At 43.4% G+C, this 19,228-nt stretch overlaps 3 protein-coding genes across 3 annotated transcripts; 1 reads left to right on the top strand and 2 right to left on the bottom strand.

Annotated features, from left to right (window-relative positions):
- Positions 1 to 1,745: 1,745 nt before the first annotated feature.
- On the bottom strand, positions 1,746 to 8,041 carry LOC5517267 (eukaryotic translation initiation factor 3 subunit A). Its single transcript, XM_001637235.3, has 7 exons — positions 7,863 to 8,041; positions 7,554 to 7,700; positions 5,007 to 5,274; positions 4,420 to 4,606; positions 3,372 to 3,574; positions 2,622 to 2,891; positions 1,746 to 2,124 (listed from the first exon to the last, which is right to left on the bottom strand). Exons 1-7 carry the CDS (start codon positions 7,884 to 7,886, stop codon positions 1,904 to 1,906), a joined length of 1,320 nt encoding a protein of 439 aa, XP_001637285.1. The 5' UTR covers positions 7,887 to 8,041; the 3' UTR covers positions 1,746 to 1,903.
- A 443-nt stretch (positions 8,042 to 8,484) lies between these two features.
- On the top strand, positions 8,485 to 12,252 carry LOC116605567. Its single transcript, XM_048732030.1, has 4 exons — positions 8,485 to 8,987; positions 9,623 to 9,859; positions 10,895 to 10,962; positions 11,360 to 12,252. Exons 1-4 carry the CDS (start codon positions 8,621 to 8,623, stop codon positions 11,642 to 11,644), a joined length of 957 nt encoding a protein of 318 aa, XP_048587987.1. The 5' UTR covers positions 8,485 to 8,620; the 3' UTR covers positions 11,645 to 12,252.
- A 182-nt stretch (positions 12,253 to 12,434) lies between these two features.
- Positions 12,435 to 18,517, bottom strand: LOC5499655. The gene is made up of 6 exons (XM_048732029.1): positions 18,126 to 18,517; positions 16,850 to 17,311; positions 15,864 to 16,169; positions 15,003 to 15,290; positions 14,206 to 14,511; positions 12,435 to 13,625 (listed from the first exon to the last, which is right to left on the bottom strand). The coding sequence occupies exons 1-6, from the start codon at positions 18,418 to 18,420 to the stop codon at positions 12,718 to 12,720; spliced, it is 2,565 nt and encodes an 854-aa protein (XP_048587986.1). The 5' UTR covers positions 18,421 to 18,517; the 3' UTR covers positions 12,435 to 12,717.
- Between the last annotated feature and the right edge of the window lie 711 nt (positions 18,518 to 19,228).

The following is a 19,228-nucleotide window of genomic DNA, read 5'->3' as shown; positions in this document are numbered from 1 at the left end:
TCCCAGATCTCTAATCCCTGCAGTTGGAATGAACCTCCTCTTCAACCGGAAAGTCCACTTCTAAAAAAGAAAAATGAAAATCACTACGTTTCTATATTTTAGCAAAAAATCAGACCATCCTATTCATAACAACTTGTTTTACAGCAGAAAACACTCGACGAAACCTAAATTCAAGTTTGATCCAAAATAAATTCGGCTAAGAAACAAGCAGCCTCGTACGAGGCGTACTATAGGGTTTCCTGTGGCTAGCAAGAATAGTGACGTCATAGGCATGGTTGTCTCTCCCCAGCCTTCTGGCCTTACGGGCAACCACAGGACTCCCAAACAGAACACAATGGACTGTGCCATAACACAACATACATTAGTTTGAATCACAAAAATCGCAAATATAATAATTTTATTACGTATAAAAGTCGCTATGATAAGCCCATAATAGCCAAAAACACATTCGAAGCCATTCCTTATTTACTGGTACTTGTACTCACCAATGTGTTTATTCGATCATTAGACTTATAGGCAATATTTATACTGAAAATATTAAATTGTACTTGTTAGGAAACACTCACGTAAATCCTATTCCTAGCTTCCTCTTCCAAGTGAAGCATTCGTTTTATTTAGAGTCAGCTAATTGATTAATCATCTCGTACTACATTACTGGAATCTATACGGGCATTGCAAGTCAAAGCTATAGCCGGCCAGAAATATTTCATAGTTGGAGGGGGAATTATGTGGGGGAGAAGAGCGACCACGCCTCTACAGGCTCGCAGCCAGGGGGGCTCGGAAGAACCCCCACCCCCCGCTAGTCTGGAAGGTCCGCTCTAATTAAGTACCACTACGAGTTAGAACGAGCTACCTAAGGGAAAATGTGTCTCAAGTGAGCTAGAGTATTCTCTTTTGTCTTGGGCTCATACAGGCTAAAGTTCTTAATTTTTCTATTCCCCTCTATGTGTCTCAAGAAAGCTAGAGTATTATTTTGTGTCTTGGGCTCCTACAGGCTAAAGTTCTTAATTTTTCTATTCCCCTTTCCCTGCTAGCAGAGGCCTCTTTTCTCTGTATTTCGCTGGGCTGGAGTTCGCGAGGAAAAGATACCTCTGCCATGGGTCGAAACTGTTTCTGATGCGCATGAGTGAGCGTTAATAAGCGACCGACGTGCCAAAACCCGTACCATCGCGCGAAAGCTGTCAATATGCTTTGCATGGGTTTTGTCGGAAATCATGAATCAAAATCCGGTTAGTTCTCCTCTTCGAAAAAAAGAAAACAACTGTTCAATTTCAATCACCTAAAACGTCACTAAAAAGATTGAACAACAAACGCAGCAAAGACGAGTTTTGTCTTGTTTGTGGGATTAATTTCAAGACATCTGGGCAGGCGAGTTTCTTCAATGTAAATATCGCACAGTTGGATTCGAAGAAAATGTTCAAAACTTTTTGGTAAACTTAGATCAGCTATTCCCAGAAGAATATGCAAAACCTGTAAACGGAAGATTGACTCGTTAGTCAAAAGAGAGAAAATTCTGAATGAAGATAAGGCATTGAATGGCTTCTTTTATAATTCGTCGCGTGATATTTCTACGGAGGACGCCGTTTCGAATGCGGGCTTATTATCCCGCAGCGGATATACGTTTCATGCATGCGCTAGTCATTGTGGGCTCAAATAGTGGCCAGTAATTAATGAACGGAGCATGCGCTATTCCCCTCTATGTGTCTTAAGAAAGCTAGAGTATTACTTTGTGTCTTAGGCTCATACAGGCTAAAATCCTTTATTTTTCTATTCCTTCCATGTGTCTCAAGTAAGCTAAAGTAATAATTTGTGTCTTTATACAGGCTAAGGCCCTAAATTCCCCTATTTCCTGCATTCCGCTATAAGCCTGCATTCCCCTATAAGCCTGCATAAGGCTACTATTTCACATGGATGACGACAGTGCCCTCGTGATCACTCCTTTCATCCCAATCGTCAGCTCGAGGCTTCCTTTTACGCCTTCCCAGCATTCCCTGAGCGCCCCAACAGTAGTGATCTCCTGCTCGGCAAGAAAGTCAAGAGCACTTTTCACCTTAGCTGGGTCCCAGTCGTGCTCGGCTTTAAGACGCTGTAGAAAGCGGCTGACTTCCTCGTCGCCGGTTGAACCTTAACAAAAAAAAATAATAAAGATATTTATTGATAACCATGGCAATGCAGCGGGCATCTGAGCAGGATAAAAAGGTTCCCTTAAAACCATTATTTTCATGTGACGTCAGCTTGCATGTGACGTCTACAATGCATGTCATTGGTCGATAGCGGTTTAGTAAAATTATGAACACTGATAATATAACACTCTTCTTTTTGAGACTTTTGCCCATCTGAAAGTAGAAACATCGGAATATTCGCACTGTAAAGTTTGTGGATCGGTCTACGCACTATAGTCTTGGTTGGAGTATAAGGTTTTACGGTATCCGCGATCTACGCCACCACATTGTTAAGTAGAGAAGGTCGAGCATATTTATTTTTCTTCCCATCCCAATACACACTACTTTGCTGTTTCTTTTTTGTCAAGTGGCGCGCGCTACAATGTCTCTCTTGGTGGCTAAACTAGGAGACTTGCAGGCAATATGTCACGCGTGGCCTAGAGACGGGTCTAGAAATACCTGAACCTCCACCTCCTCCCTTAAGTCCCTGAAGCTTCTTGATCTTGACAAAGCGCTCAGCTGACATCAACACGGTGTCCACGATATTAAGCGCCATCTTCTCAGTGGCCTGTAATTCCTTGTCCTTGTTTTCGTACGTGTAATTCGTGATGAAGTAGGTACGGTCTCGCGGGCTTCCTGTGGCAGCAGAGGCCTCCTGGAAAGCGGTCTCTCTCTCTTTCGTACTTTTCACTTTATCTTCACACGTGATCACTGTCACAGGGGCGTGGCCTGGGAGACAGAGACAAGACGTGTCAAAAAAGGCAGAATCAATCAGATACATCGAACAGAGTTGTGCGGGAAAGGGGGCAATGGAGGTTCTAGTGGTGGTAGTTGTGGGGGGAGGGGGAAGGGTGGGTGGTAGGAGGATAATGGCTCTAAGGCTGATGGTAAACGAAATAGCTAAATTCCTTCTACCCTCTCCTAATATTGTGTGATCTTTAATTTACCATTGTAGTGCAAAGAGCTTCTGTGGTTTGGTATGGTATGGAATGGTTAATAGTCATTTGCAGTCAAAACCGAATTGCACACTTAAAAATACAATAAAAATAACAGCCCAGGCCCAGACCCCAACTTTTGAACTCAACACAGGCTTCCCATGCGCTCTACCAAGTTCTTCAAAACATTTGGAAAGACAAGGGCCATGATTGATATGCTTTGGCGGGAGCTTACCATGTGACCTCCGTAACCAGGGAAAAACATGTCACCCACCTTCAAACCTCAAATGATCGCGTATTTTCTTCATCCTTGTCAAGTAGGTCTGGTCCGTCAGGCGAGTGTCCTTGGCTTGGACCACGAATATTACCGCGTGGACGCGGTCGCTGAACCTTGAGCATGCGCGTCGGGAAGATACGGCAGAGGGGTCTATATCCTGTCCATCATAGTCACGCCTTATTTCGGAGCCGACAGACACCCTGTGGTAACACATGTTGCGTCATTCTATGCTTAAATTCGTTCAGGGAGGGGAAGAAGAGTAGAAAGTAGACGACGACAGCAGAAAACAATGGAATTATATTGAGAATTCAACAGCGCCACGTGCAAATGCGAATTGTCTGATACATATATATTTTCCACCAATCCGCGACGTGAAAAGTTTAACATTCACGATCAATTGAAAACAAGGACATTTGCACAATAAAAAGGCGCGTACCCGGGATTCGCTGAGGGGGTAGTACGCAGTCATATGTATTATATAGAAAAAGCATAGTATTTGAAGATTCCCTAATAAGAAATGACCCACTTTTTGGCCGCCAAAGGGGGGGGGGGGGGGGTTCACGCGCACCCTGCAAACCCGCTGTGCACGCGCCAGGTAAACTCCTCTAACAACATGCGCAAATGTAAAATAAATGCGTCTAGTCTATTTTCATCTGTTTCTAACTATAAGGTTATGCTTTTTGCCATTGCATTGTTTGGAATTGAACATCGAGTGTAAACGCATTTTTTTTCCGATATCGCTTAGTAGCCTTCGACTTATCGTCCTTGTCGTCCCCTTCAAAACAGGGTGATGAGGATAGTGACTGATGACAATGCTAGTGACACTTATAAAAATAAGAAATGGAAATGGAAGGTGATGACGATGAGAGCATGTCGATGACGATAAACTCTAGCGTTGATGGCTCGACGACAACCATGAAGATGATGAATGGTCATGGAGTTACTGGTGGTGTGTGCCTGAAACAACCGCTTACCCCCCACCCTCCCTCCAAACCCATCGGGAAATGCTTCTTATATACGCGTGTGGGGGAAAAACACTACCGACCTTCCAGTCATAATATTTAAGCATTCCTCTGCAGTGTTATCATCAATGTCAAAGAAACCTCGTGTATCCACAAGATTGAAACGTAGCTGACTGAGGTACTCCTCTAGGACCACTGTTCCTTCCGAACCAGCACCCTGTTCGAATGCTGTCTGTTTCTCTTTGCCAAGAAGCGACCTCTCAAGTGTACCTGAAGGAGGGAAAAGGATTGGCCATCGGAATCGGAGCTAGCGACAGCATGGAAGGTACCTTTTTTAGCTCAGATTGAGAGGAATACTGTTACTACTACTGCTGCAATTACTACTACTTATCATTATTACAAAGATATTGATCATAACAATAACAAATAACAATAACAATAACGATGACGATGGTGATAATTATTTATTTAGAATAACAATAATAATAATTTTACAAAAATTGTGGGTAAAAATTGTCTTAAAGCTACTTAATAATTACATTTTCAAATGATAATTTAACAGTACTACTATTCAACATGGAAATAAAATATTGTAATAATGATAATAATAATAACAATAATGATAATAATTGTGATAATGATGATAATAATAATAAACTAAAACACTTACCAATGAAGCTTGTCTTCCCTGATCCGGTAGGGCCAAATAAGGCAATACGAACCCTATCCATGTCACTTATATCAAGACCATCTTTCTCAAAAGCCAATTTCGTAGTCCTACTCCCAAACTCATACTCCAGAAGACTATTTTTCATCCGTAGTATTTCCATTTCCTCTTGTCGTTTCTTCTCTTCACGAATTCTTTGTTGCTCTAGTTCCTTGGCACGCCTCTTTGCTTCAGCAAAACGTGCTGCATCTTTCTCATTCTCAACTCGGACCTGTAAGACAATAAATCTGTTGGATCAATATCAGCTCTGCACATTTATTAGCAAGGTTCATTTGAGAAAATACAAATTGTAAAGTGAAAAAATTAGACTCATCTCAACTCTATGAAGTTATCCTTCCCCAACCATTACTCTACACACCATCCGCTCCCCTACCGCCACTCTACACACTACCCCCTCCCCTACCACTACCCTACACACTATCCCCTCCCCTATCACTACTCTACACACCATCCCCTCCCCTACCACTACTCTACACACTACCCCCTCCCCTACCACTACTCTACACATTACCCCCTCCCCTACACTACTCTAGACACTACCCCCTCCCCTACCACTACTCTAGACACTACCCCCTCCCCTACCACTACTCTACACACTACCCCTCCCCTACCACTACTCTACACACTACCCCCTCCCCTACTGCTACTCTACACACTAACCCCTCCCCTACCACTACTCTAGACACTACCCCCTCCCCTACCACTACTCTACACATTACCCCCTCCCCTACCACTACTCTACACAGTACCCCCTCCCCTACCACTACTCTACCCACTACCCCCTCCCCTACCACTACTCTACACACTACCCCCTCCCCTACCACTACTCTACACACTACCCCATCCCCTACCACTACTCTACACACTACCCCCTCCCCTACCACTACCCTACACACTACCCCCTCCCCTACCACTACTCTACACACTACCCCTCCCCTACCACTACTCTACACACTACCCCCTCCCCTACCACTACTCTACACACTACTCCCTCCCCTACCACTACTCTACACACTACCCCCTCCCCTACCACTACTCTCTAGACACTACCCCCTCCCCTACCACTACTCTACACACTAACCCCTCCCCTACCACTACTCTACCCACTACCCCCACCCCTACCACTACTCTACACACTACCCCCTCCCTACCACTACTCTACACACTACCCCTTCCCCTACCACTACTCTACACACTACCCCCTCCCCTACCACTACCCTACACACTACCCCCTCCCCTACCACTACTCTACACACTACCCCTCCCCTACCACTACTCTACACACTACCCCTCCCCTACCACTACTCTACACACTACCCCCTCCCCTACCACTACTCTACACACTACCCCTCCCCTTTCACTACTCTACACACTACCCCCTCCCCTACCACTACTCTACACACTACCCCCTCCCCTACCACTACTCTACACACTACCCCCTCCCCTACCACTACTCTACACACTACACCCTCCCCTACCACTACTCTACACACTACCCCCCTCCCCTACCACTACTCTAGACACTACCCCCTCCCCTACCACTACTCTACACACTACCCCCTCCCCTACCACTACTCTAGACACTACCCCCTCCCCTACCACTACTCTACACACTACCCCCTCCCCTACCACTACTCTACACACTACCCCCCTCCCCTACCACTACTCTACACACTACCCCCTCCCCTACCACTACTCTACACACTACCCCCTCCCCTACCACTACTCTACACACTACCCCCTCCCCTACCACTACTCTACACACTACCCCCTCCCCTACCACTACTTTACACACTACCCCCTCCCCTACCACAACTCTAGACACTACCCCCTCCCCTACCACTACTCTACACACTACCCCTCCCCTACCACTACTCTACACACTACCCTCTCCCCTACCACTACTCTACACACTACCCCCTCCCCTACCACTACTCTACACACTACCCCCTCCCCTACCACTACTCTAGACACTACCCCCTCCCCTACCACTACTCTACACACTACCCCCTCCCCTACCACTACTCTACACACTACCCCTTCCCCTACCACTACTATACACACTACCCCCTCCCCTACCACTACTCTACACACTACCCCCTCCCCTACCACTAGTCTACACACTACCCCCTCCCCTACCACTACTATACACACTAACCCCTCCCCTGTCACTACTCTACACACTACCCCCTCCCCTACCACTACTATACATACTACCCCCTCCCCTATCACTACTCTACACACTACCCCCTCCTCTATCCCTACTCCACACACTACCCCCTCCCCTACCACTTCGCTACATCACATTTCTCCTCCCCCATCAATACTTTATCTACAATATCCGCCTCCCCTCCTGCAGCTTCTCTTTGCCCACTTCTCCAATTCCCAGAAATACACACCCTTTTATATTACCCTTTCAAATTTAATTTCAAGGAAACAACAAAGAGCGTTTGGGATAAGTTGCAGTATAACCTTCACTAGTCACTTTACCTGTTCAAGAGCGGCGGCCATTTCTCTATCCTTTAGTTGCCTTAATTGTTGGTCCAGCTCTTGCATCTTTCTAGCGTTTTCATCTCTGGCCGCCTGTCTTCCTCTTTCTTTCGCTTGAGGATCTGTTTTGTCCACCGTCTCATAAGACTACAAAATGATAAAAGTTTCATATTCTTGCACGTTCAGTCGTATTATACTTAGGACAAGCAAAACTGTCCATACAACAGCTTACACAGTATGTATTGCCAAGCTTAATTAATGCCTTAAAACTTGTAAATAAATTTTCAGGGCTTGCTGAACATGACTTACAATTTTTGTTTGTTTGTTTCCCATATCGAAATATCAGCTAGCTGAGCTTGAAGAACAGTCTTTCTGCTTCTGGATCTCTAGCAGCTCCAAGGTGTAGACGCTTTAGCATAAGAAACGGCTCTCTCCAAGTCTTATGGGCAAGCAATAGGGAACTTTCCCTTTTGACTCATGATTTCGTAGAAATCTTTTGTCATTGCATGAATACGTAATGGGGAAGCCCCTCTAGTCACGCAACGCCAGGCACTAAATAGCTATACCTGAAACTTTGCACTGTTCTACCTTTTGCCAAATGGAAGCCACAAGAATGCATTTTTATTACGCTACAATTTTTCTTCTAATTTTTTCCCTTGAATCAAGCTCAGAGATAAAATTCAATGCGAAGCATTAACAACGCGCCTTCGAGGTATTTTTAGTTTTGGTTTCGTTAATTGTTTACCCACACAATATGTCATGCTGCAATTCGATCACAAGCATAATAAAACCAAATCATGACTCCAACAAAATATTCAAGTATCTATTGTATAAATTTTGCAATAATTCCTTCTAATCCTCGATAGAATAACATTATTAAAGAAGGTGGAATCATATTTATCAGATTTATGAGAAGTCAAAGATCACATCTTTAGGGAATTGTCCCCAATTCGGGGAAATACCGAAACAATTGTCGATAGTCACGCATTTTTTCTTAGTTCTGAAGTTTCATAAACATTTAGCCAGAAATATTACATCAACAAAGCTTTGCAGCTACCGCGTCAGATATGTCATCGAGAGAGGAAAGTCCAAATTGGGAAGAGCGTCTTCGAGAGTACAAATTCGGAGATATCTTATGCTCGAATAATAGAGATGATGCTGAGTCTCTTCAACGAGTTTTTAGAGATGCATATCGTGGCGAATTGGATGGATTCAAATCCCGTATAGCGGTGTTTGGAATGACTGGGTCTGGCAAATCTGCCCTAATAAATACTATACACAAAATATTGAATGGAGGCGAGCAAGGCCCGGCGGTGGTTCAATCCGCCGGTGGTGAAGGCACTCTATCACTGGAGTATTTTTTCCTGCCACATCCAGGATTCAACATGGTGGATACGCGAGGGTTTTTTGACCTGGATTCAAAGATTGAAAGTGGTAGGTACTGATCTCTTGCAGTACAGCACAGTCAGTAACAGCTCTAGCTCAGTAAGTATTGGTAAACCGCATATAAATTATTTGGGGGGTGGTGGGGGCGGGGGGTCAAAGCCGTGGTTCAGGCCGTGTTTTGTCAAGAGTTTTGAATAACATCAAACAGGCGCGTACACAACCGTGCTACAGTTTCACGAAAGAACTTCACACCTACGCACTTCTCACCAGGCAACATATACAATGGAACCAAATTATGTGGCGGGGGGGGGGGGGGAAGGGGGTGCGTTCGCCTCCCTTGACAACGTCGGAAAGATAACAGGACATTCGCACACACATAAAAAAATGCCTTTTTAATTTTTTTTTCAGATAACTTACTCCCTCCCCTTCCCCCCTCCGGAAAAATCAGGTCCATTTCCCCCCCCCTCTACACACTGTGTGTGTAGGGGGGGGTTTGCGTTCGCACCCCCCTGCACCCCCCCCCCCCTCCCCGGGTACGGGCCTGTATTATGTATCATATCATATCATATATGCCCATCGTCTTTCGTCATTGAGCGGGAAAATACACAGTTATTCATTGCTAACATCATTGAAGTAATTTTTTGAATATTTAAATTTTTTTTTCTATTGAATTTTCATTCTAGCGGAGTTTTTTCGGATCCTTTATGGCGGAGTTAGAGACGGTGAAGTGATTGATCGTGAAGAACTGGGCGCTAGAAAAGCTGCTTCGGTTGGGACAGCAGCTCACAAAATGAACAAACCGCCCCTCTCACGCCAGGTGCACACGGTATTATGGGTAATCAAGGCGGATGACATCAGACTAGCTAATGACCGTTACAAGGACAAGTTCAAGTTTGTACGATACCAACTAAGTCAACAAGGTAAGTATAATTTTAGCATCATTGCAGGCTTTGGCGAGGTTTAGCAAGGAAAATATAGGGGAGGTACGATACAAAGATATTAAGAAAGCTACGGGGGGGGGGGGGGGGGGGAAAGGGCACAGCTGGTCATTCTTCCTCCGGATATTAACATTAGCTTAGAATCTGTACTCAAAGACACTTCTTCCATTTCCTTGCTAGGGGTCTTGGCAAGCATGCGGACGCGGCGTTATTTCTGGCGAGTACGAGCATACAAAAATATTTCGTGATCGAAAAGTAGCTTAAAGTTCTGGTGGATCTTTAAGTCTTGAATAAAAGTGGGTGAAGCAAACCTTAAAATGAGTTCTTAGAGTTGTGTGCAATGTCACGTGACTGATCAAATTACATACATATTACAGTAGAAGAAAAAGCGAGTCAAAGTTATTCCCGTGATTGTTGTGTTTTATTTTTAAACAGCCATTTGACACCTTTTACAGTTCATTGATTTTTATAATGCGACATGAGATACCCGGAACCAGTACAGCGTTTTTAGAAAGTAAACCAATTAGCATGCTAGAAAACAATTATAATTGACATGAACTTAGTAGCTTAGTAGCTACTTAGTAGAACTTAGTAGTCGCTTTTAGGCGCACCAAGGAATGCGTTTGCTACGCAGGGGCGGATAGATAGGTACAGGGGAAATCCACCCCCCCTTTTTGAGTAAAAACGAAATGAAAAGTCACTTTGTTTGACGGGAGGTACTGTCCATTTTCCTTCGCTGCTTGTCTTTTGCTGACGCAACATAAATCCAATTCAGCGTGAAGTATTGTAAGATCTATGTAGTGACCTACCAAGAACCACTTGATCAGTTATAAGGCGTCAATCCTGCCATTATCCACCCCCCATTTTGAGTTCCTGGATCCGCCCCTGCTCCGCTGATTGGTTAGTGAAGTTCATGTCAAACGTTTCTCTTATCCTTATTGGCTTACTTTCTAAAGCTGTCAGGGTGGCGACGGTAGCATAGGCGCCGCACAGTAAATTATCTTCCTTCACTCCTAGGTATCACCATCATCACCGTGATCACTCACCGCGATCTCATACAGGACTCCGTTGAAGAACATAAACAGGTATTTGACTATACATGGCTAGGGTAAAAAGGAAAATCTGGATTTGCCTTGATTTATGTTACCGGGAGAGGGATTTTAACAGGATTTGTGGAAAAACAGCGACCGGAAAAATGAGCGAACCGGAAAATGGAGGAATCTGGACAGGGAATTTTGTTATCAGGGAGAGGGGCGTGATTTAGAGTAAGTAGCATCTGGGATGGCGGAATCCCACGTGTGGTATTCTGTCGCCTTGAAAGGCAATGACCTGGCGAATAAACGAAATAACCCTAAAAGAGCAAAATTATATGTTCTTGCTTGACACATTTTATTGTTTTTGTTTTTCCTTTCAGGCGCAAGGTAAATCGCAGTTCTTTATATTTAAGCTTAAACTAAATACATCTTTGCATCGCTCACTTAGGTAATCAGAAATGCACAACAGGTTACTGGAAGCCATGACGTCAACACTTTCCTGATCTCCAATTGGCTAGATGGGCAGCAATTTTATGACGTAATCATGCAGGACCACGTGCTAACAATGATGAGGAGGGCGCTAGAGTGCGCTGAGAATTCGGTCAAGTTGCGACAGACAAAGCGAAGTTTGGCCGAGCGGCAAGATGCAGCGAGGATGGCCGAGTTGCGGAGACGTGGGGCTAAAATGCCAACTGAAAATTATGATAACAGCGACATGAACAGCAACTATTGAAACGAGAAAATGATGATCGCATATATCTCTATCATGCATAAAAGTAATCATCATCATCACCATCATCTTAATGCATCTGCATCATGATCATCACCATCATACTCATCACCACCATCAGGCATCAAAATGACCATTATCATCATCATAACGGATCGTCATCATCATTATAATGGATTATCATCATCACCAACACTACCATGAGGATTCAAAATGAACATCATCATTATAATGGATCATCGTTATCATAATGGATCATCATCATCATAATGGATTATCATCATCACCAACACCACCAACACCACCATCAGGCATCAAAATCATCATAAATCTTGAAAAACTCATCTCTCGTCAGGTTTACAGGTAATTATCTTCATTGCCAGTTAACAGAAGATACAAACAAGGAACAGATAGACTGCTCCGATTTTTTTTTAGAAAACTTAAAAAAACGTTTAGTATATTTTATACTGATATCGGATATACTGTAATTATGTTAGTGGCGATTGTCCTATCTTTTTAGCTGATAAAAAACGCATGCTCCTGGTGTATATTATATGCTCATAGCTCATACTTTAGAAACCGAACTGCACGAATAAATGGTCAGATATGTACGGCTGTACTTTCCTAATCATTGGGAAATGTGCCGCTTTGGGGTAACACGGTCACAGCATGGACCACAACCATTGAAGTTTCGCCTTCCCCATTATTGTTTTATCAGAAGCCAGCGATTATGGCCCATTTTAAGTTATCATCCATACAAGAACTAGTCCCATTGTCCTGCAATGTCCAACAATTCATTTACCGACTCATATATTTTTCATTTGAACATCCTCGTTAAACTTAGAATAAATTCTCGTGATACCAGCGCAACTGAATGCTGTGGTTTGCCGCACTCGTACCTGCCCATGGATGGTATAACCAAGTCATGCGCCTACACCCGGCACCCTGTTACCCCGCCGATAACTAAACAAACAGCTCGAAATGCCAACCAATTCTTGGCTATGTCTATTTTAGTTTGACTATTAAATTAATAGTCCTATCAATACTTATCAGGTTTTATTCAGAACGGATTTCCCTCAAACGATGACGCATTTTTTTCGCCCACATGTGGGGCTGCTCCCTACTTCAACTGTTGGGTACAACTGTCCACGTTCATCTTCCCATATCTCGAGTGTGGCCGAAAAATGATGGTCATTTCTTATTATCATGTCGTCAAGCATGTATTGAGGAGGTTTATATCCTGGCGGATAGCAATACGAGGCAGGATTTATGCTACCGTATTCCATAGTCGAACGGTAGTGGAGAAAATGACCATTGCTCTCGTTATAATGTGGAACGATGTACTTCACGAGACCGTTTGCATCCTTGTACGCTTCAAGTGTCGCCTTCCTGACTCTGCTGTAGTTTTCACGGTATTCCTCCTTTACATGGTCTGGAAAGGTGAAATCAGAGGAGCGGTAAATAACTTGGCCCACATGACCGTTTAACAGTATTGCTTGGTAACACATTTTCATCTCATCAGCTTCATCAGGCTTATTTTTACCAAGCCCCTTCTCGCCTTGTCGTCCACCAAAGGCTTGTCCCCTCCTATCTTCCTCGTCTTTGCCATGCTGTCCATCATAATGTTGTCTCCCTCCTTCGTAGAATCCATCCGAACCGTGTACGCCAGGCTCATGCCTTGCAGCTCCCCCCTGACCTGCGCCAATGCCTTGCAACCTCCCTGATCTCTCATCTTTCTCGCGAAACTGTCGCGTTGCGTGACCTCGGTCTAACTCGAGCTGGATTTCGTGACCACACAGAGTCTCAGTCACGTAATACTCGTGGAGTGTACTTGGTCTTTTGTTGTACGACATCACCAGTAGCTTGTTTTCAAGTTGAGGGATGAGCCCACGGTGCCTGTTCAGCATCTGCTCAACACGTGGTGATATCACACTATCGTCATCTAAGCAGTCGTCATCACACATCAGGATAATGGCTTTTTTGCCTAGAAGAAAAAAAACGTAGCTAAGGTTATAGATAGCTGATGATTTCAATGACGTTTTGGGCTAAAAAGAAGTTATCAAAGCATTAATTAACAAAGTCAATAGCCAGAGCCGTAGCAGGCCACGTAAGATTGGGGGGAGGGGTTATGCCCCTGGGGGGTCCCCAATAACTAAAACACCTGCTACGGCCCTGATAGCTAATGACAAGGCTATGGCATGGTGTTTACAAGGCATTGGCATTTTCCAAAAAAAAAAAACAGAAGTAAAAAAAAACGATAAAAAAGATCACGATTCACGAATGACACACTTTTATTAGCATTGATTCCTGTCATCCTAGAAAAATGGGGAACGGTGGGTTGCCTTAAAAATAATATTTACAAAACACTGCTTTGGCGGACTGAAATAAAATGACTTTCAACATTATTATGGGAAAGGGGGGGGGGCATGCCCCTGTGCCCTTTTTACTACTATTGGTATGAAAAAGGATATATAGAAATTAATATTAAGAGGGGGTTATTTTTTGTGATTTTGGACGTTTTTCTCTACAATCGTTTTATCAGTAACAATGGCGGCGTGGCTTACCAATGTGATCCCGAACGCACTCGGCCAACATACCAAGTATGGCCTTGGCTTCTTCGACCTCTTCCTCTTTTCCATCAAGACTCTTTAGAACTTCATTCGTCTCTAGAACTACCACGACATAGTCGGGCTTGTTTTCTTCCAGGAAACTTGGGACTTGAGAATAGTCATCTAATGTTGGTGGTTGTGGTGGTCTGTCATTAACAGCCAATTGCTGGTACACTTTTTCTAGGAACTGATAAAGGTTTTCAGCAGCTTCTTTGTTGTGGCAGAAGGAAAGGACTTGGAGATTTGGTGCGTTTTCTGATTCTGTAAAAAAGATACAAGGGTGATGTTTTTATGGTCAGTGCAATATAATGTTTGCAATGTTATAGTCTTTTAGGTAAGATGTGTTTGGTGACAAAGACTTACGGCGTTATCATAATATTTCCTTAGACTCCATGCAGTTAAAATATTCCAATATTTCTCCCCTTGACTGAATGACCTAAGGGGCGGGGAAAGGGTGGATTTTGACTCAGCACACCTTAAAATTTAAGTATCCCCTCAGCTTAGGTGAGATTTTTTTACGGTGCTTCTCCTCAGTATTTCCACATGATTTAAGGGTCCCACACCCCCTCCCATTTCATTTCAGCCCCCTCTCCTTTTTGGTGGTTTTGAAACTCCCTCCCCCAAACACCTTCCCTCTCCTCTCAAAATATTTAATGAACACTCCCTAAACAAAGAAAAGCAGGGGCAATCCTGGTGACATGGTGACACAAGCTCATGCCTTGCAGCTTCCCCCTGACCAGCTCCCCCCTGACCTGCGCCAATGCCTTGCAACCTCCCTGATCTCTTGTCGTCTTCGCGTGACTGTCGCGTTGCGTGACCTAGGTCTAACTCGAGCTGGATTTCGTGACCACACAGAGTCTCAGTCACGTAATACTCGTGGAGTTTACTTGGTCTTTTGTTGTACGACATCACCAGTAGCTTGTTTTCAAGTTGAGGGATGAGCCCACGGTGCCTGTTCAGCATCTGCTCAACACGTGGTGATATCACACTATCGTCATCTAAGCAGTCGTCATCACACATCAGGATAATGGCTTTTTTGCCTAGAAGAAAAAAAACGTAGCTAAGGTTATAGATAGCTGATGGTTTCAATGACGTTTTGGGCTAAAAAGAAGTTATCAAAGCATTAATTAACAAAGTCAATAGTCAGAGCCGTAGCAGGCCACGTAAGATTGGGGGGAGGGGGTATGCCCCTGGGGGGTCCCCAATAACTAAAACACCTGCTACGGCCCTGATAGCTAATAAAAAGGCTATGGCATGGTGTTTACAAGGCATTGGCATTTTCCAAAAAAAAAAAACAGAAGTAAAAAAAAACGATAAAAAAGATCACGATTCACGAATGACACACTTTTATTAGCATTGATTCCTGTCATCCTAGAAAAATGGGGAACGGTGGGTTGCCTTAAAAATAATATTTACAAAACACTGCTTTGGCGGACTGAAATAAAATGACTTTCAACATTATTTTGGAGAAGGGGGGGCATGCCCCTGTGCCCTTTTTACTACTATTGGTATGAAAAAGGATATATAGAAATTAATATTAAGAGGGGGGTATTTTTGTGATTTTGGACGTTTTTCTCTAAAATTGTTTTATCAGTAATGACGGCGTGGCTTACCAATGTGATACTGAACGCACTCGGCCAGCTTATCAAGCAAGGCCCTAGTTTCTTCGACCTCTTCCTCTTTTCCATCAAGACTTTTTAGAACTTCATTCGTCTCTAGAACTACCACGACATAGTCGGGCTTGTTTTTTTCCAGGAAACTTGGGACTTGAGAATAGTCATCTAATGTTGGTGGTTGTAGTGGTCTGTCATTAACAGCCAATTGCTGGTACACTTTTTCTAGGAACTGATAAAGGTTTTCAGCAGCTTCTTTGTTGTGGCAGAAGGAAAGGACTTGGAGATTTGGTGCGTTTTCTGATTCTGTAATAAAGATACAAGGGTGATGTTTTTATGGTCAGTGCAAGATAATGTTTGCAATGTAATAGTCTTTTAGGTAAGATGTGTTTGGTGACAAAGACTAACGGTGTTATCATAATATTTCCTTAGACTCCATGCAGTTAAAATATCCCAATATTTCTCCCCTTGACTGAATGACCTAAGGGGCGGGGAAAGGGTGGAGTTTGACTCAGCACACCTTAAAATTTAAGTATCCCCTCCGCTTAGGTGGGATTTTTTACGGTGCCTCTCCTCGGTATTTCCACATGATTTAAGGGTCCCACACCCCCTCCCATTTCATTTCAGCCCCCTCTCCTTTTTGGTGGTTTTGAAACTCCCTCCCCAAACACCTTCCCTCTCCTCTCAAAATATTTAATGAACACTCCCTAAACAAAGAAAAGCAGGGGCAATCCTGGTGACATGTGATTAGAAGGGAGATATTGTCTAACCCTTTTGTGGACCAATTGATGTTGCATTCTTTGAATGAGTTTGACATATAGAATATTATACAGGTTATAACATTCCTTCAATCTCATATTTTGGGCATGCATGCCTGCCACTGTGTATGTATCAAAATCATCATCTGGCCATTTGACTGAATTTATCTTGGATTGTTTTTGCTGTTGTGTTAAACACTATATATTCTAAAATGTTTGATGACTTACTCATTTCAACATCTTTGAAACCTTCAAAGTTGACAAGTTTTGGTACAAAGGTGGGCTGAAGGTTCCTGATAGGCTCTGTGGCAGTTTGAGTAGGCATGTGAGGGGTGGGCTGGAACAATAACTCGGCGGGATCTGGATCTGGAGTAAACTTTATATCCTTGATCTCAGAGTCCACAACCTCTGGCTCTGGGATGGGATCTGGGACTGACACTTGTGGTGGGCGTGGCTTTGGCACAAACTCATCGGTCTTACTGGGGTCCAGGAAGTGTTGTAAAGCTTCCTCATGTATGGGGTGGTGGTGTTCATCCCATGAGAAGATGAAGCTGCGGGAGCCATTCATGTACTCCTCCAAGAACTGGGAGGAGACTTTCCCACGCGCCCACTGGGACAGCACTGAGGTATCCCTCTCCTCCTGAGTCTTGTAGTTATCGTCTCCACCAATCACAATCAGCACTTGGTTTTCTGAATGGCAGAAAAATTAGGTAGAAGCCAATCTATGTATAGGGAGCAAGATAATTATCGTATCGTGTACTGGGAAAAACAGAGAACAGCATTACAGTACGGAAATTCTATTTTGTGTAAACAGGGGGAAGGATGACTTGTCATAACATTGAGATTTTGCAGGGTCAGTGGATGGGGAGGGGCAGGGGGGCAAGCGCGTATATTTTTTTAATATGAATGTGCGTTTTCTACATGTAACTAAATAGTGTTACATGTATAAATAGTTTGCTTGATAAAAGACGATATTATAAACTTATCTTTAAAATTGTTTGTATCAACTTTATTTGTACTCTATGTCAACCCAGGCCACCCCTTCCCCCCCTTCGAAAGTCACAATCCCTCCAGCCTCCCCTCCCCAAGGGGCCACTCCCCCCCTCCCCCCCCCACTTTGGGGACCATTCCACCCCTGATTTGAAGACTTTAATGCTAATATCCTCCAAAATAACTAAAAGGGAAAAGTAATGACCATCTTTTGGAGGCTGAAAAAAACTGCCAAACCAACTGTCTGAGCTAAGTTAAATACCGGAGTGTTTAGTCTATACAGCTTCCGTTTTACTTTGTGATAAAAGTTGCTAAAAGAAGTTAGAAGTTGCTACTTCGCAAGGAGCACTGCTATACCCCCCCCCCCCCCCCGCCTCAGCAACACAGGCAGCCCCCCTCCCCTCAACACACGCCCCTAAAGAAAAAAAAAGAAAGAGGCCTTATCCTCAGAAATCAAGCTAAAGGAACTAGAAATATAGTTAACCAAATGTTAAATGTAGAACAGCAAACCTACCTGTAGCATTAAGTAGAGCACGATAGATCTTTGCGTAGCCGATACCAGCCCTTGGCTCGTTAATAGAAAGCCTTGACTCATGAGCATTGACAACAAACACAGCACAGTCCATGGTATTTCCTTCCAACTCCTGCGATAGCAGAGTCATACGAGGCAAAGGGAAGTAGGTCTGGTGGACTTGTACATCGCCAGCGACGGTCTTTATAAGCTTCTCGACACTATCCAAATCGTACGTGTTGTCGCAGTTAAACAAGTGGAAACTCCGCGGTGTAGCCGCGTTTTCTTGATCGTTCATTTTGCGAGAAGAATAAGAAAGTACAATTTAACGCTTACCGATTACGGAGGAGGGAGTTTCACTTGTAATTCTACGGTCCTTCTCGATTCCACGAAATGTAGTAGCGTGACGCGTGACAAGGGAACTTTCCCTGGGGGAAGCCCCTAATCAAAAATATAAGGATGACGTAATGCTATTATCCTCTGCGTTTATCACGTTATAGTTCAATTCTTTTAAGTCTAAAAGGACACTTATCCACATTTCAGTATTATATTCTAACATCATAACAGTGGATTTGTGGTCTGAAGTTGAGTGACGATTCGTATACACTCATAAAGAAACAAAGACCAAATTCAAATTATCTTCTTTATCGATAACAATTACTTTTTACAAAGAAATATATAAATAAATACAACAATAACATGATAATAATTCAATATATAAACTATTTAATGAGTTGGATTTTATTTTTCTGTCGAGAAGACTGTCGATAAGGGGATCCAAAGTCCATATTTATTAATAAATAAACACAGTGTCTACATATAATCGCACGTCCTGTGTTTATCCCGTATCTAAATCCCGTTCGAGTATATGTCAGTTAACATTTTTCTTTTATAGCGCACGCCTCATGTGTCAGCGATGAACCTTGGAATTCCGTCACCTCATCTAGAAGAATAATGATTGCATAATAATCAGCATCGTCTATCATATCATCATTGATCATTTCATCATCAATCACCTCCATCATATCAAACAATTAATTATTAGTATTTATTTTAGAAGCTCAACCACCATATTACAAGGCTTTTAAAAAATTAAAAAAAGTATT

Source organism: Nematostella vectensis, chromosome 9 (assembly GCF_932526225.1).
Source record: "Nematostella vectensis chromosome 9, jaNemVect1.1, whole genome shotgun sequence".
Lineage (NCBI taxonomy): Eukaryota > Metazoa > Cnidaria > Anthozoa > Actiniaria > Edwardsiidae > Nematostella > Nematostella vectensis.
This window is presented reverse-complemented; position numbering and strand designations above follow the sequence as displayed.

What these genes read in the sequence shown, in the direction of transcription:
- LOC5517267 (XM_001637235.3), bottom strand. Translation starts at nt 7,886, where the DNA reads ATGGGAAACAAACAAACAAAAATT. An exon ending in GAAACAAACAAACAAAAATT is followed by an intron (nt 7,701 to 7,862) that starts GTAAGTCATGTT and finishes ATCATTTTGTAG; the next exon opens with TCTTATGAGACGGTGGACAA. An exon ending in GGGAGGAGGTGGAGGTTCAG is followed by an intron (nt 2,125 to 2,621) that starts GTATTTCTAGAC and finishes TTTTTTGTTAAG; the next exon opens with GTTCAACCGGCGACGAGGAA.
- LOC116605567 (XM_048732030.1), top strand. Translation starts at nt 8,621, where the DNA reads ATGTCATCGAGAGAGGAAAGTCCAAATTGGGAAGAGCGTCTTCGAGAG. An exon ending in GGATTCAAAGATTGAAAGTG is followed by an intron (nt 8,988 to 9,622) that starts GTAGGTACTGAT and finishes TTTTCATTCTAG; the next exon opens with CGGAGTTTTTTCGGATCCTT. An exon ending in CCGTTGAAGAACATAAACAG is followed by an intron (nt 10,963 to 11,359) that starts GTATTTGACTAT and finishes TCGCTCACTTAG; the next exon opens with GTAATCAGAAATGCACAACA.
- LOC5499655 (XM_048732029.1), bottom strand. Translation starts at nt 18,420, where the DNA reads ATGAACGATCAAGAAAACGCGGCTACACCGCGGAGTTTCCACTTGTTT. An exon ending in TGCTCTACTTAATGCTACAG is followed by an intron (nt 17,312 to 18,125) that starts GTAGGTTTGCTG and finishes TCTGCCATTCAG; the next exon opens with AAAACCAAGTGCTGATTGTG. An exon ending in TTTCAAAGATGTTGAAATGA is followed by an intron (nt 16,170 to 16,849) that starts GTAAGTCATCAA and finishes TCTTTATTACAG; the next exon opens with AATCAGAAAACGCACCAAAT.